Source organism: Capra hircus (assembly GCF_001704415.2).
Source record: "Capra hircus breed San Clemente chromosome X unlocalized genomic scaffold, ASM170441v1, whole genome shotgun sequence".
NCBI classification, from domain to species: Eukaryota; Metazoa; Chordata; class Mammalia; order Artiodactyla; family Bovidae; genus Capra; species Capra hircus.
The window spans coordinates 50732134-50760063 of record NW_017189516.1 but is presented as its reverse complement, the minus strand read 5'-3'; the positions used below and the strand labels follow the sequence as shown (position 1 = coordinate 50760063).

At 44.3% G+C, this 27930-nt stretch overlaps 1 protein-coding gene across 2 annotated transcripts; it reads left to right on the top strand.

Annotated features, from left to right (window-relative positions):
• The first annotated feature begins 147 nt into the window (after positions 1-147).
• On the top strand, positions 148-27828 carry PRPS2 (phosphoribosyl pyrophosphate synthetase 2). Of its 2 annotated transcripts, XM_018043944.1 has the most exons (8): positions 148-394; positions 5586-5769; positions 11420-11518; positions 12533-12657; positions 18317-18490; positions 19399-19558; positions 21393-21494; positions 27530-27828. In XM_018043944.1, the coding sequence occupies exons 1-7, from the start codon at positions 273-275 to the stop codon at positions 21483-21485; spliced, it is 957 nt and encodes a 318-aa protein (XP_017899433.1). In that variant the 5' UTR covers positions 148-272; the 3' UTR covers positions 21486-21494; positions 27530-27828. The 2 variants fall into 2 exon arrangements, with proteins under 2 accessions (XP_017899433.1, XP_017899432.1); XM_018043943.1 differs by lacking the exon at positions 27530-27828 and having other exon boundaries at positions 21393-23945.
• The last annotated feature ends 102 nt before the right edge of the window (positions 27829-27930 follow it).

Sequence of the window (27930 nt, the reverse complement as noted above, 5' to 3'; positions counted from 1 at the left end):
TGCCGCTCCTCCGCCCCACCTCCTCCAGCTCCTCCCCCGAAGACAGCGGCTGCGCTTTCCCACTCCTCCCACCCCGCAGCTCCACCCCTTGAGCGCCACCGCCTCCAGCTCCTCCTCCCCCAGGCTCCGCCCCTCTGCCCCGCCCCTTCCAGCTCCTCTTTAACTCGGCTCCTGGCCGGTGTCCGCCAGACGCGCTTTCCCGCTCTCGCCACGGGTTGCTGAGTGACCGCCGCCTCAGCCGCCCAGCGTCGCTCGGAACTCCGCGCCCGACCATGCCCAACATCGTGCTCTTCAGCGGCAGCTCGCACCAGGACCTGTCCCAGCGCGTGGCCGACCGGCTGGGCCTGGAGCTGGGCAAGGTGATCACCAAGAAGTTCAGCAACCAGGAGACCAGGTGGGGACCGGGCCGGGGAGGGCGCTGGGCGCGCGGTTGCGCGGCCGGGCCGGGGCCGGCGTCTGCCTGAGACCCCCTCTACAGCCGCCCGCTCCCCCTTCCGGGGCGGGCCGGCCACGACGCGGCCTCCGCGCCACTGCCGCGGCGTCCGTGAGAAGCCAAGGAGAGCGGCCCCGGCCCGGAAGAGCGACCCCCCGGGCGGCCCGCGGGGCTAGGTGGGTGCAGCCGGCTGGAGCCGAATCGAGTGCGGGGCACGCGGGCAGGGACATGGCCCGGGGCGTGCTCGCCCCGTGGTCCGCGTTCCTGCCTGCAGCGCTGCTCGCAAACCCAGGGTGCGCTAGGGAACGTCCCGCCCACGTCCCCAGTCCCGGCGGCGCGCTGGGTTCGCCCGGGGCTGTGGAAAACGCAGCTTTGCTGCGCTCGCGGAGAATTCTTCCGAGGGCTGTGAGGGTCCGCATGTTGAAAGCTCCCCAGGTGACAGTCTGAGTTGCTCGGGTGCCAGCTCTTGAGTTATCCAGCAGGTGTGGTCCTGCAAAGGGTTTAAAGAGCCTGAGAACTTCAGGGCTCACGTGCTGGGATCCCTTGTGCTAACTTTTCTGCCTCGGAGATGATGGACTTTTTTTTTTTCCTTCTCCAGCTTCTTCATCGTCCTGGGACACTGCATTGTCCAGCAGCAAGGCCATGGCTTGAGTGTAACTGCTGCCCCCCATGTCTCAGGTCCGCAAGAAGTGGTGACCTCCGTTCAGTGAGGTCAGGCTGGTGGCCCCCTCAGAAGCCGGGCCAGGGCCTCCTTTCTTTCCTCTTGCCGGCTTTCACGCAGCTCTTAATTCATTTCAACTTGGTCCCATTCCTTCCCCCTCCCCCCTTAAAATATCTACCACTATACTCCGGTACTGATCTTTTTTTTTTTTTTTAATTTACTGATCATTTTGATATCTTTGGCAAAGACCCAGTTCAGCCAACATTTCCAACAAGCAGGGCTGGAACAAGTGTTGGTGAGCTGCAAAAAACAAAACAAAACAAAACAAAACAAACCCTCAAACAACTCCATCCATACTTCCTACCATTTCAGAAATGAACTTGAAATCCTAAACCTAAATGTAAAACCTAGAACTGGAAATTTCTAAGAGAAAACACGGGAGAAAAATCTTGATGACCTTGGCATAGGCAAAGATTGCTTAGCTCCAGAGGAGTGGTTGTTATGACATAGAGAGAAGGTGGTGTTTGCTATTGAGTCAGCTTTTTAGGCTCCGTTAATTCCTTCTTCCATTACATGACCCTGGTGATAATATAAGAGAAGACACATTTGTGAATGAGTAGCAGGTAGTATTAATGCAGGAGTCTTTCAGCTAAAGAATTCCACTTTGCAGAGTTCCATACAGAATTCTCCTAGGATTGTCAGGGCTCTAGCAAAGGATAGTATATTTAGGTTTGAATGCGACAATATTTAGCAGTCCTGTTCAAGTTTCAGTAGCTTTCAGAAGAAAGGGATAACAGTTTGTGTTCCAGAGGTGGTGTCATATAGGTCAAGAAGAAATTATTGTTTCTGAGTATTTTATAATTACCAGGTAATTAGAAATCATGAGGTATCAGAAACCACTCACCATGAAGTCTGGGAATTGCTGTATAGTTATATTTTATGTTTTTAATATCTAGACTATCAGAGGTTAACTTCCTGACTTCCCTCTTTCCCATGAACTGTCTAGGCCCAGAGGTTGAGTTTTTACAAACAGGCCTCCCTTTAATCTGGTGATCTGGTTTTTACTGTGTGGTCCTAAAGATGAAAAGCAGAAGGGTGAAAGGAAGAGAAAAATGCTTCAGTTCAGGTCTAGGGGCCCCTTCCTAAATCTCTCCCTGAGCCAGGACCATAAATCTGGTTTGGCGTCTGCTGGTCCTCAACTCCTCCTATTACCCATTTAAAAAGCACTGTCTAATTGGACACAGAGCCTCATGATTTTACCTTCTCATCTCTAAATCATTTAAGCTCCACAGGGAGATGTCAGTTCCAGCTTTCCAGTTGACCATTGAAAGGCTGTGATGACGTCCTAGAACAGCACTGATGATGGCGTCTGTAACCCTTTCTGCTGGTCAGTTAACCTGCCCAGAGTGGCTACCTGGATTGTAAGACCCAAAGTCCTGGTTATTTATTGTGTACGATCGTTATTTCTTTGACTCTCACAGTGACTTGAGCAGGGCTCAGCACGGAAGGCTTCTTTCTGCCCCACGTGTTGGCATCTGGGGCTGGAGAATCCACTTCTGAGCTGGCTGGCTTGCATGGCTGGTAAGTTGGCAGTAGCTTTGGCCTGAGAGCTTGGCTGGGAACCTCTGTACCTCTCCCCACAGGGCTGCTGGAGCTTCCTTATTAGAGCGTGAAAACTAGCGTCCAAGCACAAGGACTTCAAAACACAGGAAGTCAGAGCTCCCAGTCTGTGAAGGCCTGGACCCCGACGTCAGGGCATCGTCACTTCTGTCACGTTGTGTTGTCAAGCACAGAGTCCTCCCAGGTCCAGGGGGAGGGGCCGTAGAGTGCCCTTCTTGGCGGAAAAAGTGTTAGTCTGTGGCTGTCTTTTTAACTACCACACCCATTCGTTGTTGGCTCAGATAAACTCATCAGCCTTATTTCAGGATCAGTGAAGAGCAGTGGATGCTGCCTTCTGCTCACAGTTTTTGAAAAACCTAGAATAAAGATCAGTCGTGACCATCTATACGAGTAGAATCAGGAATAGCTTTGGGAAAAAGTTGCCATGGTGATCGTACATAGTTTCTGTCTTCCCCATGGGGATTGAGCTTGTTCCTTAGGAAAAATAGGGCAAAGAAGTTTATCCCCCTGAAATTTGGGGCTAAACAATCATAACATCAGGAGTTTTTGGCAAACTTTTTCTGTAAGGGGCCAGATAACACTTTAGGCTTCATGGGCCCATAGCAGCTCTGTTGCTGTTGCATCTTACTGTTCTGTGGGTTAGAAATCCATCATGGGTCAGTGTTCCTTCTGGAGGCTCTAGGGCAGGATCCATCCATTGCTTTCCCAGCTCTTAGAGGCTGCCTGCTTTCCTTGGCACTTGGCCCATTCTTCCATCTTCAGGGCCAGCCACATAGCACATCTCTGACCCTGCTTCGGCCCTCAGATCTCTCTCTGACCTCTCTCCCTCTGCCATCTTTAAGGGCTCTTGTGATCACACTGGGCCAACTAGAATAGTCTAGGATAATCTCTCTTGTTTTCAGGTGACCTGACTAGTAGGCTTAATTCCACCTGCCAGTTTGCTTCTCCTTTGCCCTGTAAATGAACATATTCGAAGGTTCTGGGGATTGGGACATTGATGTCTTTGGGAGGCCACCATTCTGCCCACCACGCTATTCTCAGCTCACGGGCTGTAGATTGTCAGCCTCTGAGCTATAATACCGGGATTTCCCAATCAACTTCACCTCACATTTGATGCAATGTTCACAAAGGAATTACCTTTAGCTCCTTAGTACTTGAGCTCGAGAGGAGTACACTGTACTCTGTCACATGCTCATCCTGAGGCTGGCATTGTACCTTTTCCATCCATGGCAGAGCACAGAGTATGTGGGAGGCTGACCCACTATGATCAAAACTGTTTCCAGATCACGTCAAACTGAAAAATGGCATTTTTATCTTCTAATTATTTTACTTGAAGTTGGATAGAAGCTTCGTTGGTTCAGATAGCTTACTATATGGTATTCCAAATACCATTTATATTTCCATTTTCTTTAGAAATAATCAGCTCTTCCAATGCTATTGGGTATAATTGGCTTCTGATCGCAAGAGAAAGGGCACAGCTAATTGTATATGTTTGCCAGTGTTGTATTGACTCATTCTCTTGTTGAACCCCCAGAATCCTACACTTGGAACTTCCTGGCAGGCAATTTTCAAAGAGTTAAGCTCCTGTTTGCTTTTTTCAAGACACTACCAGAGGGTGTCCATCAGCAAAACCAGCAAGTGCACCAAGAAAGGGTACAGAGAGCGGGAAATCAAGGGCAGGAGACAAGGGCAGGGAATCCCCAGGAGGCAGCTGTGCACAGGGAGGAAGAGAACCCTGGTCAGCTAGCTGGGGGGCGAGCCTTGAGCAGGCCGCGGAATAGAAGTCACGCTTGAGGCCTTGACCTTGACATTGTGGGGTTTCGTTTGTTAGCTCAGTGTTGAGGCTGCCATTTGAATTGGAAAACTTAGTAGATGAAGAGGTAGGATCACTTCCTCCAAGGTGAACAACCCACCCCCCAAAATTGTGTAGAGAAAGGCACCGTGAACTTGGTTTTCAGTTTACTGTATGGCTTGGCTCTGAATGGCACCGACACAGTTAAAATGCAGCCCTCAGATTTGGTTGGCAGGTAACTGATCTGTGCTAGGAGGATGGCAACATGAGATGGGAGGGCTGCGCTTGATGCAGGGGGTGGGATGGGGAGGGGACAAGTCAGTCCTCATGGTCTGGAGTGAGAAGTCAACCCGTGATGCCTAAAATGAAAAATCCAGATGAAGCAATCCAAGCATTAGTGAGGGTCTTTGAAGATAAATATGTCAAAACCACATCAAGAGATGAAATTGGCTGCCTCTGGGCTTATTTTATTTGCTATAAGCCTTACAGAATGGTTGGAATTTTTAAAGCAATGTATACATGTAACAGTAATGAAAGTAAAAAACTAGAATACAGCCAAAAAAGAATTAACGTAACAGGCCAGAGACAGTTTCTAAAGAGCATATTAGAGTCCCTCGTATATGAAAAAGGCCCCTTTATAGGATGACCCTTGGCTGGCTTCTGGGAACTGAGTTTGCGCAGTTTCCCCCATTGCCCATGGGAAAGGGTCCCTGCTGAACAGTGAACCATGTGGTTAACACAGTCCCTGGCCCCCAAGAAAACCCAAGGCAATGGAGTCTCCGATGAGCTTCCCGGGGCGACAGGGCTTCCCCTATGATTGTGTTGTCACAGCTGGTCGCTGGGGGAGTTCACATGTCCTCTGCAACTCTACTCAGGTAAGAAGTGTTGGAAGCTTGTGCCTAATCTGCCCAGACCTTGCCTGTGTGCCTCTTCCCTTTCGCTGACTTTGCTCTGTCTCCTCTCAGTGGAAGATGCTCTACCTGCAAGGACCACCGCCTGCTGAGTACTCGCGAATCGCAACCCTTAGGGGTGGTCCCAGGGAGGCTTAGCTATTAACAGTGGCACCTTCCTTTCCCTAGCGTGGAGATTGGCGAAAGTGTGAGAGGGGAAGATGTGTACATCATCCAGAGTGGCTGTGGCGAGATCAACGACAACCTGATGGAACTACTCATCATGATCAACGCCTGCAAGATTGCGTCGTCCTCCAGGGTGACCGCTGTGATCCCGTGCTTCCCCTACGCCCGGCAAGACAAGAAGGACAAGGTATGCGTGCAGGACAGCTGCTGGAGGAACCGGCTCCGGCTTGATGGCTGCGTTTATTTTCTCACTTCATACCTCCGACTCCCTGGGAAATGTTGGCCTTCTACTGTCGTGATGGAGTAAACATGCTTTCTTGCCCTTATCCAAGGTTTATCTTTGAATCAGTCGTCATGTTTGTTGATATAGAAACAGGTTAAAAGTATTTTTGCAGGTCTGAAAATACTCTTACTATAGTCTTTGTGATGAAACTGGTGTGTGTCTTTGTGGTGGGGTGTAGAACTAAACACATACACACACACACACTCTCTGGCGAGTGTAAAACGCTGATGGAGTCCCAGGCAGACCCCTGGATTGTATCCATGTCAGCATCCCGGTTTTGATTTCCTCCCTTAGGGCTGCAAAATGTCACCATGAAAAGCTGGGGTAAGGACGCACCATCTCAGCACTGTTTCCTACAGCTGTGTGGGAATCCTCAGTTCTCTCAGGATACCAAGTTAAATTTACACCAGTATCCTTTTTAACCCCCCCACAGGAATGAAGTTGGTATTGTTGAATTATCCTTTTTGCAACACTGGCATTGTAGGAGGCCCTGTGAGGTTGTAGAAAAAACTGAAGAAGATATGGTCTCTGCCCTCAAGAAAAATCAGGGAAGGTGGAGGGGAACTCGAGAAGGGATCTTATTACTCTGCTAGGGCTGCTGAAATAAACTGGAAGGCTTAGAATGATGGAAATGTGCACCCTCATCGTCCTAGAGGCCAAATGTCAGAGGTCAAGGTGCCAGCAGGCTGCACTCCCTCTGAAGACACCAGGGGGAGCCTTCTTTGCCTCTTCCGTTTCTGCGGGCTGCTGGCATTCCTTGGTGTCTGGTAGCGTCATCGCCATCCCAGCTCGTCTTCACATGGCCACCTTCCCGTGTCTGTGTGTCCTTTCCTCTTTTATAAAAGGATAGTCATTGGATTTAGGGAGCCCCCTAATCCAGAATGATCTCATCTTGATCGCTGTCTTCCTTTGAAATCAAATTGCAAAGACTTGATTTCCAAATGGGGTCAGAGTCTGAGGTTCTGGGTGAATGTGAGTTTGGGGGTTACCGTTCAACCTTCTATGGGAACAACACTTAAGCTGTTGCCCTCCTTGTGTTTTATGAATAGATGGTCAGTTCCAAGTGAATCCTTTTAGTTCATCAGCCACACTGTTGTCCTGTGATGGGATAACTAGTTATGAGAGAAACTCTTCAGTGCACCTCCATTTGTTTCCAGAATTGATTTTCTGAAACAATGCAAATTTCTCAACAGTACATAAGATTCCCCTCATGTGAAAAAAGTCTGTTTATAAATATGGATTCCTGTAGCAAGGTCCCTGTAAATTTTAATGTCAACTCCTTCAGGTGTGGTTTCCAGACTCTGCTGAACACAGCTTAGTCAGTAAATTGCCCACTAAAAATTTGATCTCCAGAACTCCATTCTGCACTTGAAATGTGACTTAGCATATATGTTAGAAAGGGTCAGCAAGCTTTTCCTGTGAAGTTCTGCATGGTCTCTGTGGTAACTACCAAGCTCTAGTTTTATGCCAGAGACAGGATGTAAATGAATGGACCTGGCTGTGTGTCTGTAAAACATTTATTTATGGACATTGAACAGCAGGTAATTGCCATTGCCATGAAATATTGGAGTGTGTGTAGTATGTGGGGAGGGGTGTGTGTGTGTGTGTGTGTCTTTCACTTTGTGACTTGGCTTTAGGGGATGTGTAGGTCTCATCTGTTCCGGTGAGGCATATGACCTCCCACGTATCATTTGTCAAGCTGCTTTTATTCCAGACTTGATTTGCAAGTTTTATGTTCGTTTTTAGCTGCTAAATTTAAATTGATTTCTTTTGTTCCCTCAGTGTAATCTGTTGTCCTAGCTCTTCCTCCCATTTGTGCGTTTCCATGGGATTATTCAGCATCTTCATTCTTATCTGTGTCCTAGAGAAGCTAATATTCTGCTACCATCTCTCTTCTACATAACAGGAGGTTTAGTAAATTCTGTATTCTGCCATTTGTCATCAGATTTTCCTTTTATTTCTAGTAGCCTTTGCACTTGACACTAAGATATTTGATACATTACTGCTTTTTCAGTAAATTACTCCTTTTATTATTACTTGGCCACCTCCCACTGTGTTAACAGTTTGGAACCCTAGCTGGTTTTTTGGTTTTTCGCTTTCTGTTTTTTACCCTAACTTTCTTTTTTAACTGATACAAATGCTGAGACACCTGCATTTTTTGTTTGCAAGTATCTGATTGGCAGTTACCTCTTGTTCCAAGATTGTATTTTCAAACTTTGTTTCTTCCATTTGATCATCATGATATAGAGACACCAGCAGGGTCTGTGTGGCTGATCGCCTGCTCCCACAGGGGGTGTGAGGTCACTCCTGGCCTCTGGCCTCCACTTGCCATCATGCTGGCAAAGAGCCCTCCAGAGCCCCTAGTGGGCTTAACTATCCCCTGAATCTGCTTTGTCCGACTGTCTCTTGATCCAGCTTCCATTGTTGGACATTTAGATGGGTTTTCTTGTGGAGGCCATTTTGAACACCAGTTTCTTTCCTTTCTTTCACTGTTACTTAGTCACTTTGCTGTCGGTACATTTCTTGGAAACAAAATGGTGGGCACTTTTCTTTTTTACCTCAATCAGACAATCCCACGACTTTCTGAACTTAACCACTGGTAGAAGAGACAAAGTGATCACTGTCAGCAACACAGAAGCAAGGCCACGATAGCAGTTGAGAGTTGACACCAGTAGTAGTAGAAGGAACCCAGAATTCAGAAATGGTACGCTGTATTGTTGGAGAAAAACTGATAGCAAAAAAGGAATCACAGAGGGCTGTTTTTCAAAATTTTCAAAGTTATGATCTATTTTCAATGATCACATTGTTTCTTTTGATTTCTTAACTGGAAAAATTGAGGACAGTTGTGCTGACACAAATTCTATAATCTTGTCCATTTTTAAAGCTTGTGAAGTTTACGCTTTTTATCAGCAGCTAATATGCTGAATGAAATCTGGACTCTCTGGAGAATCTTTGTCCAGACTGGTCTGGCTCACAAAATATTTGATTTTTAACCATTTTTCATTAGAGGAGTCAACCGTTTTATTTGCAGTGGCTGTACCTTGACTACCTTTGTTGAAATGCCATACTAATGTTTTCTCTTTCTTGGCCATAAAGTCAGTTAAAACTTGTGAATCATTTTTCTTGCAGAATGCAGTTGGGTGTTAAGGCAAATTGTGAAAGATGGTCTGAAAATTAACTTCTAAAACAGAGTTTGAAGGAGAGCAGAAAGTATGGATTTAGAAATTGCTCCTGTGCTCTAGCTCTCAGAAGTAAGAATGGCTTGATGCCGTGGAGGGACAGAGGAAGGAAGTTGATCAGCATAGTGAATCGCATTCCCAGCGATGGATTTGTTCTTTTACTTACCCTGGAATTTTGTTAGACTAAATAACTCTCTCAGTCAGTGAGGTGAATGACTAAGCCTTGGAAACTCGGTGTTCTAGAGATCCTGTTATGAAATATTTATTGAAGAACTGTCATATGCAAGGTACAGAGCTGGGGTTGCAGGTGATGCAGAAATCTCCAAAACCAATCCTTTGCACTTGAGGGACACATAGTCTAGTTGTGAACTATGCGTTCTACGTAAACTATCTTCTGATGTCCATCTTTAAGCAGGTGGCTTATGGTGGTCCCATGTGGTGGGGGCCAAATGCTGTGTCCCTTTATAACAGACAGATCATTCCTCTCTGGAATTGTCCAAGTGCCTTAAAGTTTGGAGACTGGAACCAGATCTGGAGGATCAGACATACAGGGTCTGCAGAGATGGGGGCAGATTAAGGGTAAAGTGGGAGTGTGGGTGTAGACAGCAAGGCTTACAGTGTTCTCCAGAAGAGAGAGAGAGGGGGCCCAGAGCCCATTCTGGGGAGGACCCCTTCTTCAGGCTGAGGGTGCAGGACAGACCACTTCTAAGTAGCTAGAGCCACACTGGCGGGAGGGCTTTTTATCTCGAGGACAGTGTGGAACAGAGCAGGGGGGTTACATGATGAAAAAACCTGAGTGAGTTGAGCAGGTTGAATGATTCACAAAAAATTAGAAAACTATTTCCCCATCATCTCACTTTCTGGAAACATTTACTGTTAACATTTGGGATGTTTCCTCTCATTCTTTGTGTGTGAAAAAAAAAAGTGTGTATGGGAGGGGTGTGAATTATCGTAAAATATAGTTTGTTTTTTTAGAAAAGAATGACACTAGAGAAAATAAAAATAATCGGTTCACATTTTGATTTAATTCCTGTGTATGTTTTTACAGAAATATGCTGTGTGCGTGTCTATGTATGTTTTTACAGAAATATACTGTGTGCGTGTCTGTGTATTTAACAGAGATCATTTATTACTATTTTGAATGAAATCTTTGTTTTCAGCTTTGAGATATAATTGAAACTTACATAACATAGCATTGTAAGTTTGAATTAAATCTTCTGTTAAGCTTACATTTTCTTTTTTGTTGTATGTAGGAATGCTTGGTTTATAGCAAAGTACTGAACTCTTTCCGTAGGCCTAATCATGCCTGTATAGTCCCTTGGATTGTTTTGATGTGGGCAGAGTTCATGTCCATCACTTATGGTGTGGCAGCTAAAGCTATGAAGAACTTAGCTACCTTCAAGAAGATACAGTGTCACACTGCGGTCTGTTTCTCTAAATATCGGCTGATCCATCACCTTAAGCTGTTCTTTCTTCCTTCTGGTTGTTGTTGAATTCGTAACAGCCTTTGCTCCTAGCTGTAGTGCAGAAACTCAGCTTTCAGGACTGGCCTTTGGGGCTCTGAAGGTGTAGCCCTGCCTCCCTTCAGGTATCCCCTTGCGCTGCATCCTGGCCCACAGGTAGCCACACTAGGCTCTGTCCGTCCCTGGATGTGAGTGACCTCTCAGCCTCCATGACGTCACATGGGTTCTTTCTGCACCGCTAGTCTCCATCTCTGCTGGCCTCGCCTTAAGAAGCACTTTCCTGTACAGCCGTGGTGGATTATGTTGATGTATGGCAAAACCAATACAATATTGTAAAGTAATTAGCCTCCAATTAAAATAAATAAATTTATATTAAAAATTTAAAAAAATTAAAATTGCTCAGTTGTGAACTTAAAAAAAAAAAAAGCAGCACTTTCCTTAGAGGGGCCTCTGACAACTAATGTCTGTTGACTTCTTGTCCTTCATGCTGTTGTCTGTCTCTGTCTCTCTGTCTCCCTCTCACTTTCTCTCTCAGTACCTTTTATTCTACCTAGTTGTCACAATTGGAATTACATAAATTGTGATATTATGTGTATTTATCTTTAATTATTTGCTTCTTTGATATTTGTTTTCTGTATCCAGTGTCAGGCACACTGTCTCCCAATAGTAAATAATTAGTATTTGGTGAACAAAACTGGGATGAGTCTCTTTTGCTGTTATAACCTATAACTTTTTTTATTAAATAATTTAAATTTCTTAGTTCAAATTATTGAGGAATTAAATTATTAATGTTACTTCTCTTCACGTGTAATAACCCATCTGTGATCCATCTTTCTCCTGTAGATCTCAGTGGGAGAAATCTGGATGTCGCCATCTCTCCCTTATTATAAAAGTTGTGCCTTTGTATTTTAGAGTCGTGCTCCGATTTCAGCAAAGCTTGTGGCCAATATGCTCTCTGTTGCTGGAGCGGATCACATCATCACCATGGACCTGCATGCCTCTCAGATCCAGGTTCCAGCATTTTCTTTGTTCTTGGTTATAGTGAAGGCTTAATGCAAGTGGTTAAATCCTAACTCTCTGTTAGGTTAGTTTTCAGAGGAGGTAACACTACTTGTGTTTTTAAGTTTGTATATGGCGACTGTCTGGGATTTTCTTCTTTTTTACTGAACTTAGATAATTTAACATTGATATTGCCTGTCTCCACCACCACCTTGCCTCCACTCACTTTTGGAGGAGCGGGAATGGCTTCTTGGTAGTAAACTCTGTAATTCTACCTCAACTTCTGCCAATAATTCGAATGGGAGAGTTGTTAAGATTTTCAATACTCTTCATAACTTAGTTCCTTCATCTATAAAATAGGCCAAATTACAGTATGCCTGCCCTGTAGTACAGTGGGCTGTGAATTATTTGGCTTACAATGGGATGCCTAAGATTGGCTTTAAGCAAATCTTTCCCCCACTGATCTACAAAGCCAGTCTCCTCTCTTAGAATAGAGGTGATCATAAGGTAATAGACCGTGTCCCCAAAGATGCCAGCTGAACTGAAATCTGCTTCTGGAACATATCTGTCTTTTGATTTAATTCCATTTGAATTAAGAAAAGGGAGTCTGTGCAGACATAAAAAAGAAACTTACAGTTACCAAAGGGAAGATGTGGAGGGAAGGATAAAATATAAAATAGATACACAACAAGAACCCACTGTATAGCACAGGGAACTATATTCAGCATCTTGCAGTAACATATAACAGAAGAGAATCTTAGAATATATATAAATATGTCTGAATCACTTTGCTGTATACCTGAAACTAACACAGCATTGTCAATCAACTATACTTCAGTTACAAAAACATTTTTAAAAAAGAAATACAATGTATACTTCAGTTGAAAAAAATATTTTTAAAAAGAAGTAAAAGGGGAATCTGTTGAAAAGGCTTCTTTTGAATAAAAAATTCTAATTTTATTTCATGGCAGAGAAGATCTTTTTTAAAAAGCTCTGTTATAACATGACACCCACTTCTCCCCTTAGGGCTTCTTTGATATCCCCGTGGATAACTTGTACGCAGAACCTGCGGTCCTGCAGTGGATTCGGGAGAACATCACCGACTGGAAAAATTGTATCATTGTTTCACCTGACGCCGGGGGCGCCAAAAGGTATTGCACAGGCTCAGGTGGTACGAGGCAGGTTTCTGGGTTTGCTAACTGCTTTTTCCTTGCTGTATGTGTTAGGTAAGGAAGCATGTCTTAAATGACTTACCAGTTTATTTTGCAGATGACCAAGTAAGTAGCCAACAGGCTTCACCTCCAGAGCAGAGAGCTGTCATCTTTAACATTTCATCACTAACGAAAGAAAAAAAAAAAATACACATAAGCATTTATTTTCAGCAAAGAATGTTCTGAGTTTTTAAAAAAAATTTATTTCTGATGACAGAAGCCATGAGCCTAATTGGAAAATAAGGCTTTCACTTCACAACACAACTGACCAAGCTCGGCCTTCTTACTACAAACACTTAGCAATGGAAGCCAAAATAAAACAGTTTTAAAATCCCAGTCCGCAGAGCAGCCCGAGAGAAAGGGAGATGAGTGAGTGAGTGAAAGTAGCTCAGTTGTGTCTGACTCTTTGCAACCCCATGGACTATAGAGTCCATGGAATTCTCCAGTCTAGAATACTGGAGTGGGTAGCTTTTCCCTTCTTAACCCAGGGATCGAACCCAGGTCTCCCGCATGGCAGGTGGATTCTTTACCAGCTGAGCCCCAAGGGAAGCCCAAGAATACTGGTGTGGGTAGCCTATCCCTTCTCTAGCGGATCTTCCCGACCCAGGAATCAAACCAGGGTCTCCTGCATTGCAGGTGGATTCTTTATCAACTGAACTGCCAGGGAAAGGGAGATACCTGTGGCCAAGAAATAAAAAAGGCTGAGAGCTGTGCTCAGGGTGACCTGGGTGATGGATCAGATCCAGGAAGAGACGGGTGGCTCGGCAGAGGCTAGCACCCACAGGGGAGCCTCCGGAGAGAAGGGAGAGGGCAGGGAGAAAGGCGCCACCTACGAGAGCGCCAGCCCAGGGTCTATGCCACGGCTGGATGTGTGGTGGGATTTGCACTTGCACCCTGGTGTGGGGGTCCCAGTGCTGGGAAAATGGACTGCAGGCTGCACAACGGCAGAGGGAGAATTCCACAAGCCCAGCTGTTCAGGAAATACTTCCTGCCAAAGACCACCTCGTGCAATGAAGACCACCTGATGATCCAAGTTAGGAAAGCAAGAGGGTGCAGCCCCCGGAGAGCCTGTGCTTGCAGATGACTGGGCAGCAGGCAGCCCACCTCGTGGGGCACAGAACAGTGCTAGGCTGGAAAAGGAGGATGCTGGCCAGAAACTGGCTTGGCACTGAAAGCACCAGAGCGCAGGCCCACTGAATGGCCTCAGGAAGGGTACTGAGCAGTCAGTAGAGACAGTTGAGGATCAGGGTGAAGGTGGTGGAACGCCGATTCGATAGAGTGCTGTAGTGTGCGCCGAGCCTCCAGACTCGGTTCCCGGATAGAAGTGCAGTTGCTTATCTGGTGGGGAGAGGGCTCTCTACCAGGAAGGGCGAGGTGAAGAGAGCTCCGTCCACAGACTTGTGTGGCCTTGTTTTTTCCCATCCTAGCCCCCTTCCGTTTGTTTTTTTATTTTTGGATGAGGTGAAGTCTTTCCAATAGCATTTGGAAATGCTATTGAAACATGTATCTCCCTTTTTATTTCACACAGATGATAATACGCTGCACATACTTCTTCTCTGTGTTTTTTAAAAACGTGTTCCACCTTAGCAAGCACTCCACAGCTGTGCAGGAGCTCGGCTTTCTTGGTTTTTGTGGCTGGGTAAAATCCCAGGGATGGGGGAGCCTGGTGGGCTGCCATCTATGGGGTTGCACAGAGTCAGACACGACTGAAGCGACTTAGCAGCAGCAGCAGCAGCAGCAGCAGTAGGTCCTTGTGTGTAGGCGTAGGGATTCCTTTGGCCAGTCTCTCATTCCTCTTGAGTTGGTGCTGTTGTTGGTGTTCTTAGGCACGTTCCTGCAGCACGACACTCACTTTCACATTTCCTATACATGTGCAAGTAGTGGAAGTACAAGTGTCCCTAGAACTACTGTCACCAAGTCCAAGAGCATGAGCTATATTTCGGTTTTGATGGACAGGGTCAAAATTGGGTCTTTCAAAGAAGAGAAAACATTGGGATCAGCAGATAAAACTACTGTGTATAAAATAGACAAGCGAGAACCTACTGTATAGCACAGGGAAGTATATGCAATATCTTATAATAAACCATAATAGAAAAGAATCTGAAAAAGTATACATATATACACATATATGCATATATACATATACACACACATATGCATTACTGAATCACTTTGCTGTATACCTGAAACTAACACACCATCGTAAATCAAGCATACTTCAGTTAAGAAGGGAGCGGCCAGTTGGCATTCCCGACTATGCATGACAGTGACTTCGTACACAGGTTCACTCGCTCAGCGCTTGATCAAACTTCTTTTACTTTACAGATCAGCTGAGTGGCACAGAGCATGTCTTCCTGTTAATTCCAGTTGCTGTGCATAAGGTTGAGCGCTCTTTCCAGCATGTTTATTTTTTGTTCGTACCTTTTGCTTGTTCTATCAGCTGGAGGCCTCTTCCTCTGGTTTGTTAGAAGTTCTATGCAGGAAGTGACATCTTTGCTTCTCTGTGTAGCAAATAATTCTCCAAGTTTTTCACTTCTTGTTGTGTTTTTCTTCTCTGCAAGACTCTTAAAACATTCTTATGTAGTCATATTTATCTCTTTTTCAAATTATGGCTTCTGGGTTTATGAAAGATTCACCCTTAACATTTTTCCTCTCCTCTGATTTTACATATTTTAAGGGTTGCTTTTTTCCTTGTTAATATTTTGATTTTTCTTCCATCTGAAACATGTTTTGGAATAAACAGTGAATGAAGAATCCAAGTTCCCCTGTCCCCAGCTATCTAGATTGTCCCCAAACTGTTAAGTAATCAATTCTTCTCCCTTTGACTTGAAGTACCATCTTTTATGATATGCCAAGTTCCCTCATGTACTTGCTAACCCCTGCTAAAAAAAGAATAATAACAGAATCAGCTAGCTAGGCCAGCAGCAAGATGTTGTTTTTGTTCAGAGCCCCTTCAGATCAGTTCCACTCAGACTACCCTACTGCTCCCTCTCTGCCGGGAAAGGCAAACTTTTTAAGGGCATGCATTTCGGAGTTCTTGTCACCTCTGTCTTTTCCCTTAAATTTTTGCTACACATCTCGCATATCCTGGAGTAAGCTGTTCCCCAACCAACAAAATAGCCTCGCAAGTAACACATGATACCTGCAGTTGACATTATCTGTGACTTCTTTGCTGGATGTGATTAGTTGTTTTTCACACACAGATAAAAATAGGTGTCTGAGAAATTGGGACTTGTTGCTGTAGAAAAAACTTTGAAGCTTCATTTGTTCCAGGTAAAACTTAATATCACCACAAGAGGTCACTTGTGGGTAGTCTTTGAAGCTGAGAAAAAATACACCTTAGGAAGGAAGCACGCCACTGTTGAGATGGTCAATATTCACATAAAACTGATTCGGGAAGTTGGTGCAACTAATTCAGATTTGCCTTTTTTTTTTCTTTTTCTTTGGTAAAGACTGTAATGGTGTATCCAGAAGAAATAGAAATCAAACTATGTATTTTTGTTGTTGTTATTCTAGCTTTTTCCACCTGAGATTTCTGTATGATACCCTGTCTCAACAACCGTATGTTAGGAATAGGCAGTAAGTCACAGTTGTACACCTGGAAGAGAAGCGTTGGAACCTGTGGAGAAATAGAGATATTGTCGCAACCCTGGAGCTTTTTTGCAGGAATAGTTTCCCTGATTGTCTGCTTCTGATGTTACCATTGGGTACCTGAAGTGGCTGGGGCTCCCCACTCATATTCCATGCCTTCCTCTGTCCCCCTGACGCCCACCCTACCCACCAAACTGCATAGCTCAGCTTCCTTCCCACTCAGGCCGCTGCGCCCCCTGCTGGTGTATTTATTCGCTGGCTCAGGAGAGCAGATCACCTGGCAGACATGTGAATACAGGTGATGCCACCTTCAGCCCACGTGGTGGCGCGTCCTCGTGTGAGGCTGTGGACCTGGGCCCTGCCGTACCGAGGTCTTCCTGATCCTTACATAGAAACAAAATTTTAATATATATGCTCATACGTAAGGTGTTCAAGAGGCTTTTCTTGGCAAAATCTGTCTTATGTTCTGAGAAACTAGCTTTCCTTAATTGGAGTTTAAAGGGCATATCTTTTATGAAATTGGCATGCAGAGAGTAGTATATGTTTTAAGGCGATTACGGGGCAAAATTTTTGTCAGCGTTCAAATTCTATTAGGTATACATACCTCTATGTATATAATATGTATAACTTTTTCTACCACAGTTAAAAATGATACCAGTTGTTGAATGTTCTCAGAAACAAGCAGGGGTAACCCCTGGTACACAGTCCCCTTGTTCTATCAGCTGCTGTCCTCTTGGCCCCAGAAAGTGGGTTCTTCTCAATGATTTGGTCAGGCTCTACTTGGTCACCATTTTGGTACCAGGGCTTAAGCATCCAGAGGTTGTATCCTCTAGTCACTGCATACTAAATTGGGTTGTGTCTGAGTCTGTGTTTTGGTCCTTCAAAAAATTTTTTTTCAGCTGCATTGCATAATAAGAGACTGTCATTTTAAGAAGTGAAACAGGATATTTCATGTTCCCTTATGTCAGTGGGATTATTTTATGCTAAGTTTCATCATTGAAGTCTATTCTTCACAGGAAAAATGTAGAATGTCCCGGGCTCAGCAGCAAGCCTAGCCTGCCAACTTCTCCTTTAGCCAGTTCAGGCCTTTCAGGGCTGATGACTGAGCATTTGCTGTAGATGGGCAGAGGCCTGGACTGCGATTACAATCTCAGAGGCCTCAAGTGCAGCCAAGCCCTTTGTCATAAGCCTGCAGCTTACGTGGCTTCGCTAAACAAGACTTTGTCCCTCATGGCTGCTCCCCAAACTAAGCAGTTAGTAGTTTCTAAATAATTTACTTTCATTCGGGCCTCTGACTTTAAAAGATGCCCGTAAACACCAACCTGTTGAGTGTCAGGAGTTTTAGACCGTGGTCAAGGTGCCCTGGCTTTCTTCCCCAGCTGCCCCCAGGCACAAGGCCGTGTCCTGGCACATTCCTCCCTGTCGGTTGCTTAACACATACCCCACACCAGTCCCAGCTTTTCAGGCAAGGCCTGATTCCTGCATTATCTTGAGTGGGGCTGGTTACAATAGTCCTAAAATACAGCTGTGAAGAGCACAGTCTTTTTTGTTTTGGCAATATTTGACACATCTATGTTTTTTTTTTCTTTCTTATTTTGTAAACTGAGAGTTTTCTAACGTAATTTTGGGAATGTGTTTTCAGACTTCAGGTGTAATTCTTTTCCTTCTTTTCCCTATGTATCTTTTTAACTTTAAATTTTATGTTGGAGTATAGTTGGCTAACAGTGTTGTGTTGGTTTCAGGCGTACAGGAAAGTGATTCAGTTATTTATTTACACGTTTCTATTCTTTCTCAAGTTCTCTTCCCATTTAGTTTGTTGCATAATATTGAGCAGAGTTCCCTATGCTATACAGTAGATCCTTGTTGGTCATCCATTTTACATACACCAGTGTATATGTGTCCACCCCAAACTTCCTAACTATCCCTTCTTCCCAGCCTCCCCCCAACCCCCCGCAATAACCAGAAGTCTGTGTTCACTAAGTCTGTGTTTGTATATGTCTTTGAGCAGGGTCACGTCAATTGCGGACAGGTTGAACGTGGAGTTTGCACTGATTCACAAGGAGAGGAAGAAGGCGAATGAAGTGGACCGGATGGTCCTGGTGGGCGACGTGAAGGACCGTGTGGCCATCCTTGTGGATGACATGGCCGACACCTGTGGCACCATCTGCCATGCTGCGGACAAGTATGGGGGTGCTTCCGGACCCTTCAGGAGAGTGCTAGGCCATCTCATGAAGAAAAGAGAAGCATCAGCTGCTAAAAACCAGGCTCCATCCTCCTAATTATTACTGATTGCTTAGTAGTGGATTTTCAGACCGAAGTTAATTTCTAGGCCCATTTCTTTTTGTCTTGGTAGGGAAAAAACCATGATCCTTTATGGCCCAGTGTTCCTTTTCAAGGTTTTACTTGCAGTGTATTTTTTAAAAAGTTCAGAGAAGCTGCTTCTGAAACTGAGCACAGAGGGGAAAAGATAGTCTTTCGGCCTCTTCAGGCCCTCCCTTCCTTGTGCTCGGTTTCACTCCAGCTTTCTCAGCTGTGGGCTTCCAGAGACTTAGAGCTGGGCTATCCTACCTAGGAGCCTCTGCCCATCTGTGCATGGCTGCAGAATGCATGGACTGTGATGTGCTGGGAGGGCACAGTGCACAGCAGGTTTCTAAGACAGAGCAAAACTAAGAGTATAGAATAGCTCACCTTTTTGTATTGATTGTATGTCAACATGTGACGTTTTGGCTTTGCTCTTTTAAACCTGGGCAGTTTTGTTTCCTGGGAGACATTTGACAATGTTGGGAGACATTTTTGGTTGTGACAACTGACGGGAGGGGTGTTGCTATTGGGTAGAGGCCAGGGATGTGTGCTTCACAACAAAGAATTGTCTGGGCCCAAAGCCAAGAGTGATAATCCCTGATGTAAGGAAATACAAAGTGTTTGGTCAGCACATAGCTTAAAAGATCATGTTTTCGACTAATAAATGTGAGTGAAATTGGTTTCATGTTTTCCTATATGGAACACACTGTTGCTTCTAAATTCACACAAAGGGGAGAATGTTTCAAGAATATTTGTGTGCACTTGACTTTTTTATCTTTTATTTTATAGACTACTCTCAGCTGGAGCCACCAAAGTGTATGCTATCCTTACCCATGGGATCTTCTCTGGGCCAGCTATTTCCAGAATAAATAATGCTGCCTTTGAGGCTGTTGTTGTGACAAACACTATTCCCCAAGAGGACAAGATGAAACACTGCTCCAAGATTCAGGTACTGGCTATACTGCTGGCAGAGCCATGCAATGAGACACTTAGCTCACATCTCGAAAAATAGCATTGCATCTTGCATGTGTGACCCCTTGCTAAGGCAGATGTTGGCAGAGGTTATAGCTTCCTGTAATGGGAAGGTCTGATACATGTCAGATATCTGGGAAAAGCTGGGGTCAGCAGAGGTCAAAGTTATAAATAGTAAGTGAATAAAGCCACAGTAAAGACCATTAAGAAACAGACTGTGCTACAGCTAAACAGAATTACCATGTGATCCACCAGGTCTGCCTCTAGGATTATTCCCCTGAATCTGAAAATGGGTGTTCAGCAAAACCTTGTACACAAACATTCATAGCAGGCCCTAGTTGCAGTAGTCAAAAGGTGGAAATGACCAAACTGACCACCGCCAGTTGAGTGGGTAACCAAAATGTGGTCTCTTCATACAGTGAAACATTCCTTGGTCTTAAAAAGGAAGGAAATTCTGACACATGCAGTAACATGGATGAACCTTGAAAATGGTATGCTAAATGAAAGAAGCCAGTCCAAAAGGACAAATGCTGTGTGATATTTAAACTAGATTCCACTTAACCTGAGGGCCCTAGAGTAGTCAGATGCATAGAAAGGGGAAGTAGAGTGGTGGTTGCCAGGAGTGGCATTAGGGAGTTAGTGTTTAATGGGTGCAAGGTTTCTGTTTGAAATGATAAGGCTGTACCAAGGGTTTACTCCTAGCCCTCCTGACTTGGGGGCCCCCAGAGAGGTGGCAATGATTGCTGTATACCAGTTGGCTTGAAATAAGTCAAAGGGTTTGAATTCTTGTTTGGCCTCTGTACCTTGGTGAACCTTGGCAAGTCCTTTCATTGCCGGAAGCCTCCATTCCCATCATTAGAGCATGAAGATGGATCAGAGCGATCTGCCTTGTGATTTTTCATCTATCAGAGAGCAATGCAGTTCATTTGGCCCCAGGAGATTTGTTTGAAAATGGTCAAAATAGCTTTGCCTTAGATTTTCATGTCTGATTCTCAGTAGCTGAGAGTCAGTAAATTAAGGCCCGCAGGCCCAATCCAGCCCACTGTCTGCTTTTCTAAATAAAGTTTTATTGTAACACAGCCATGCCTATGCATTTATGCATTGTCTGCTGCTGCTGCTGCTAAGTCACTTCAGTCGTGTCCAACTCTGTGTAACCCCATAGACGGCAGCCCACCAGGCTCTGCCATCCCTGGGATTCTCCAGGCAAGAACACTGGAGTGGGTTGCCATTTCCTTCTCCAATGCATGAAAGTGAAAAGTGAAAGTGAAGTCGCTAGTCCTGTCCGACTCTAGCGACTCCATGGACTTCAGCCCACCAGGCTCCTCCGCCCATGGGAGTTTCCAGGCAAGAGTACTGGAGTGGGGTGCCATTGCCTTCCCCATTGTCTATGGCTGTTCTAATGCTGACCTTGAAGTTAGGTGATTACAGCTGTATTGTTAGATGCTATAGTATCTGTGTTTTCAGAAACCGAGAGACAAAAATCTTCCATGTGATGATTGAGTAAAAATAATTTAAAAACAACAAACACCCGAAGAAAAGGATGTCTCTGGTTAACAGCAGCCCTGAACAGCCTTTGAAGTATCTACACTGAAAAATCTCACTTCCAGGATCCCTCACCCAGGATCGTACTCTGAAGACAGGCACAAACTGTCCTCTCAGAAGACGTGCATGTGGGGTGGGAGTTTACTAGTAGCACATCTTATGTGCTGGAGAAAGCTTTTCTAGGCTTTCTGGCTTCTACATTTCTAATTAAACGTCACTGAGATGTCCCACTTTCCTCTCCCCTTGTCTGTCTTTTCATTGGTGTTTAGGTTATTGACATTTCGATGATCTTGGCTGAAGCGATCCGAAGGACCCACAACGGTGAATCTGTGTCTTACCTGTTCAGCCATGTCCCACTGTAAAGATGTGAGGTGTGGAGCAAGCCTGCTCTGGCTTCTAACTTGCGTACATTTGTCTGATTTTTTTAGCTTTGGGACTGAGCAGTTATGTTAATGCAAAAACATCAGGTCTGTGTATACTCCAAGGCCACTGTTTTCCCCCTCTTAAAGATTTCGACCATTTATTTTCACTTTAGTGGGGAGGGCAGTGGTTATTTGATCTTTTAAGTGAACAATCTTAAAGGAGAGATGTTTTTGTTACCTTGACTTGTTCTGATAAGTGACCTTTTTCTCCCCCCTTTGTTCTGTCAGTACTTTGAGGCCGCAACTTTCAAGTTTATAATTTCATTGTGGAAGTTCATAGTTTAAGAATTTCGGGGCTACCAAAGGTCACTTCAGATTAAAGCCTTTTTGTAAATATAAAATGATAATGTCTATGGACATTTGGGTGAAACCCTGTAGAAAATTAGTCTTTCACTTTTGAGTGAACCTTAGAGAATTAATAATACCCTGAATTTTGAATATTTGTTTTTAGTGCTCAGGTTTCCAGGAAACCATTTTAGTCATTATGCTTAATTAGGACAAAATGCATCAATAGCTGAAGATGGCCACTGGCACGTTTATTTTTGGTAAACAATAGACACCTCAGAAGCAGTGTATTTTTTTATTGCCACTTCTGAAAAGCATGACTGTCACTTTCGTGAAATACACTGTTCTAAGATTCCAGAAGTTTGTTCAGCAGTAGATCTGACTGAGAAACTCTTGAGATAATCTCCAGGTTCACAGTCACGTTCAAGCTCTGTCCATCCGGATGCGCCTCATGTTCTGCCATCTTGTGCTTTCTAACATCCTGTTTTTAGCTCTAGCTTTTACTCTGCCTTTTCCCCCAAGAAGTTTCATGTTGTGGATCTCCACCGCAACAAAGACTTCTTCCCTAAGTCCTCTCAGCTTTACTAGTCCCATCTCTATTTTTTTTTTTGACATGATTAAAGGGTACATTTTTGGTGGGTGCCTCCAAATACACGTTTAAACGTTATTTCCTTAGTGGTGACCTCGCGGTCTTTGGTCTTTTGTAATCACAAGTAGCAGACCTTCTAGGCAATAGATTATTTTAGCTAGAGCTGTTACATAGGTGAGAAGGGCCTACCAAATAAAGCACAAATAGGTAAGCATTAGTTGCTCCATGAAGTGAATGTTCAGTGGTGGCCCAACGAGATGGTGGAGGGAAGAGAGCTTTATTCACAGGTGACCTTTGACGGCTCCTGAGTGAGGTGCCCCCTCCTCGGTGGCAGGCAGCAAGCAGCAACTCTGAATTGTACTAAGGGCACGTTGGTGGACAACCAGCTGAGTGCTTCCACCCACAAAAAAGAAAATGTGCCTACATAGACAAAGCCCAGGAGAAAGAAAGAAAAGTCTCCTCCTCCTGCTGGATCTCAAAACTCAGAGGAAAGTCTCGGATCTAAATTCAGCGGGTGGAAAAATGAGGTCTCTTTAAATGATTAACAAACCTGAATAGCAATCTTTAAGATTTCAAACTTCATCACAGCAGAGGTTAAATCAAAGTTTTAAAGGATTGTTTTAATCATTGCAGAAACTAGCATTTTGCTGTACCTTAAAATGGCTAAAGTCAGCTATGCGCTACGATGGACTCTATCTAGACAGAGTTGATTTGAGATATATAAAGAGTCTATTGAGATGTATGTAATTTTTCTTTTTGACAAATGAATGATAATCTGTATTTCTTCAATTTCTGTGGAGTGAAAATGTAGTTATGAATGCACGCAACTAGACATCTTGGCATCCCATCATAGACATGTTAACAGTGACTAAAACCAGTTGATTTAAAGCAGTGATTTCATCGAAGATTTAGTCCAACACATAGATCTAAATGTGTTATAGAGCTGACATATAATTTTTAAATTCATTTTCAAAAATGATATTCAGATAAAGATATTAAAAAAGTGATATTGTCATTCTCTAAGAGCTGATTGTTTCCATGGTTATTTAGCTTCACTTTTGTATTTTAAAGTACTTCTGGTACATCTGTCAACTAAGTAAACTAGACTTAGCCCTACGCAGTGGCATTTGATGGTCCAATTCAAAGAAAGAGGATGAAGACGGCCTTGAGAGCTGCTTAATTTGAGCTCATGCAATCCCTTGCTGCTCGTGCAGAAACATTTCAATGAAACCACCAAACATACTGGTTCTGTCCAACTCTGCTGAATGGCAATTGACTTGGTGTACATCTAGCCAAAAAGGGGATCCAGAGAAATACGAATATACCAGAGTTGTTCCATTGTCAACTTAAATTACATCCATCAGCTTCAAGAGATTTGTATGATAACTTTCCTGTGGTAGAGATGTCGACTAGATTCAGGAACTACATCATTTGCAGTGCTTGTATTGCTTTAGAATATAGGATTCGAAGATCTTCCAACACTGTACTAAAAGATTTCAATAAAATCATGCTCCTTTTTTCTTTCATACCTTGTATAATCATTATGGAGTAATATGTTTTGATGGAGTGACCTTTTTTTTTTTTTTATGGGGTACCTTTAAGTGTTTGCTACAGCATGGCTAGAGCCCAGCATATAAAATTATAGAAAAAGCAGAAGTTCATTGAAGTCAGCTCTTCTCCATTTTGAAGGTGTTTCTGAAGAACTGGTGAGCAGTTTCCTTGCCCCAAAGCATAGTATCTGGGCCACTTAAGAATTCTAGATGTTTCCTATGAAATTGAAGACTGCACTGTGTGTTTTCACATCAGAGTAGTGGTGTTCATAGTTGGAACTGATCAAACCTAAATGTAGGCCCCTTAAAAGTTTTTCACATGCTTTGATTTCAGAAGCACCAGGAAGAGTTTTGTTCTCACATAAAACAACTACCTGTTCTGTGATGCTTTAAGTTACTCTTGTGGGGACAAAGTAAATTTCTAATTATGGTTCTCCCAGGAAAGCTCAGCTTTAATGTGTGGCTAATGCTGAGAGTGGCACCATTCTGTCTTAAATGGTGCCAGTGAAATACATTCCCAGTGAAATATAAAGAACTAAAACTAAGCCCGCTGCAGAAGATCACAGTTTAAGACAGAACAGGATAGAATGTACTAGAAGGGAGAAAGAAAATTGAGAGATGGAAATATCAAAATCACTTCACCAACTTGCCAGTTTCACTTCATTAATGCTGTCACACTTCTTTAGAAGTGTTTGATTTCATGTGGTAGGTCCTATCCAACCCACTGGCTGAGCTCCTGGGTGAACGGGCTAAAAGTCAAAGGGAAAGATGCAATACTAAGAGGTTCAGAGGATCAAGTGAGGCTGGGGAGCTGAGAAGGAACTCTGTGAAGGGATTGTTACCGATGGTACGTCATGGTGGGATTTTCCAGTACCAGTGGCTGTACTCCAGCGTGGACTGATGCAGGACAGCATAAGGTGTTTGGTACTTACTATGGTTAAGTGAGGAGAGCCGATGAAGATGGAGGTCGGGCCGGAACATACTACGTTTTCCTTTGTGTGCACTGCACGCAGAAGTCAACAGAGTTGCTCCTTTTACTGCAGGTCGTCACCATATTGGTTTATCTCCTGCACCCCAGGAACACAGCCCTCTGCCTTTCCCCTTGCCTTCCAGAGTCCACGTTCTGGATTGGTTTGCTCTCCTGAGCTCTTGATTTCTCTTCTGAAAGAGCATGAGACTCAGAACCCTCCACTACTTACTAGAGTTAAAACAACAACAACAGAACCTTTGGGGGCTGGCTAATTACCCCGCTATGCCTCAGTTCCCTTGTATGTGAAATGGGATGATAGTAACTCAGAGGAGGTGATGAGGATTAAATAAGATGATACCTGTAAAGTGCTTAGAACTGATTGTTTTCTACCTTAACCTCAACTTTGTAGAACAGGCATCTTATGTCTTCCCCCTGAAAGAATCTAAGGTATGAAGAAGCAAGATTTTCATGCACTTTGTAGATGCTAATCTGTGTGTCTGTGAGCTAGTCACAAACCAGCCGGTCACCCAGGGGTACATCGTCCTGGCATGTGACCATCTCCACCAAGGGTGGTATCTCGTGATGACTAGTGTTGAAGATTTTTCACTGGGCTGTAAAATGACAGGAATGGATGCCGTGTAGTAATGGGAATGGCCAGTTGAGGCCAGTTACAGCCTCCTGATGCCATTCACTATCCCGACATGAAAAAAAAAAGTGTTGCCCAATATAAACAGCAATTTTCACTGTTTTAAAAGCCAAGTCCTGTAAGAAAATTCAGATGAACTCATTCTACAAGAGCGATAAGAGCAAAGCAAAAAATGTGATGCAGTGGAAAGTGCCCTGTATTGGGAGTGTTGCATTCCAGGATCTGGTTCCTGATATACCAGCAAGCTGTGTGACCCAGGGAAAAGGTTGACAACCACTCTGAGTCTGGTATCTTTGTGAAAATGAGGAGGTAGATGATTGGTCAAGTCCCAGCTATTTTAATAGGCTGTGACTTCCATGCTAGATTTAGCTGGACTGTTTCTACTAATTGAAGGCTGTGGTACTAATGTAGCAAAGATGGTTCCTTCCCCATCAGGTGAATAGCATGTTTGGGTTTGCAGGGGACTTGCTCAGTGTTAGCTCTGGAAGTCCTACATCCCAGGAAATCCTGCAGTCCTGGGCATGCCAGGTTGGTCACTCGAATTCTCTTTCTTCTGACGTGGATGGTTCTGGATCCCCAGCATCACCTTGGCTAAAGGATACCATGCTCATGGCTCTGAACTGGCTTTGTGCCAGTTGCAACAAAAAGGAGGCTATATGACAAGCCTAACAATGTGACCTGTGGCATCACAGTTTTTTAAAAAACCCATTGTCAATTACCTGTAGAAGCTGAAGGCTTTAGTCAGAAGTAAAAGAGGGACAAAGGGGTACTCTTAGGAAAAATATTCAAGGTCTGACTTGACTGCCAGTCCTTTGGCAGAGCTGCCTTTAAAGCTGTAAGTGACCTTTAGAGACCCCGGGGAACAGTCCAGGTAGAAGGCAGAAAATCCCAAATGTTCACTGACGGACTTCACCCTCCCCTGCTTTGAAGGGAGTATTCAATGTAGTATCTTCCTGCCTGGATGCCAAGACTGACCGTGAATTACATAAAAATAGTGAGGCCTTACACTGAATTTGTGTCAGATCATCAGAGTGATCCTTTGGGGGCACATTTTCACATACGTTTGCTATAGACTGAACTCATGGGAACTTCCCTGGTGATCCAGTGGTTGAGACTTCACCTTCCAATGCAGGGGGTTGCGGGTCTGATCCCTGCTTGGGGAGTTAAGATCCCACATGCCTTGTGGCAAAAAAACAAAACAAAACAAAACAAAAAAACAACCATCAACAACAGAAGCAATATTGTAACAAATTCAATAAACACAAGTAAGTAAGTAAGTAAAGTGACTCAGTCGTGTCTGACTCTTTGTGACCCCGTGGACTGCAGCCCACCAGGCTCCTCAGTCCATGGGATTCTCCAGGCAAGAATACTGGAGTGGGTGGCCATTTCCTTCTCCAGGGGATCTTCCCGACCCAGGGATCAAACCTGGGTCTCCGCATTGGAGGCAGATGCTTTAACCTCTAAGCCACCAGGGAAGCCCCACACTAAACAAAAAAGAACTCAGAAAGTGCCACTGAAACTCATCCAAGGAGCCCAGGAAGGGTCCCAAATTTTTTGAAGTCTCAGAATATCCTGTTTTTAGGACCAGGTCTTTGGAGCAACCTCCTAAAGTACTGAAAGGGACAGACCCCACTCCCCGGTAACCGTGCACTCATTTCCCCTGATGGTTTTCATAGCCTACAAAGAGCAGCACGTCCATGAAGACACAACTCATGGACAATGTCATGTGAATAAAAGAGCACATGGAGGACAACCAGTTAGCACAAGAAGGCTGGTGTTTGCAGTCAGTAATTCCTTACTGATTTGCGTTGGTGCAGCCGTAAATGGAGTCTCAACCTTTGTCACTGGAGATGTTATATTTGTGCAAGTTATAGGAACTATAATCCATCTGAGAAATACGTCTTACTTCTCTGTGTTTTGACTCTTAGGAACATTTCGTTTCAGACGGATGTCAAATGGAAGATTTGTATCTGGAGTCCTGCGGCCTGCCTTGATGGTTTCTTCCACCGGCAAAGTGAAGAAGGGGTCTCACTCACTCACCCATTCATTCTTGGTGGAGCAGTTGCTAGAAGATCACTGTTAGGATGGGCTTCTGATGAAAGTACCAGATAAATGGAACGTGTCATGGACTGTTTCATACACAGGCGTGTGATGTGGGCAACACGGAAGGATGATTGCCTCACCCTGATAGACGTGATCCTTCATTTGGAGCAAGGGCAGTGCTGTGGGGTGTTTTTCTGTTTGTTTTTTAATATTGTTGGTGTATTTTTCTTCTTTCAGTATTGTAAAAAAACAAATCTGCCATCAGAATTGTTTATGTTGAGCCTACCAAGATGCCCATACCC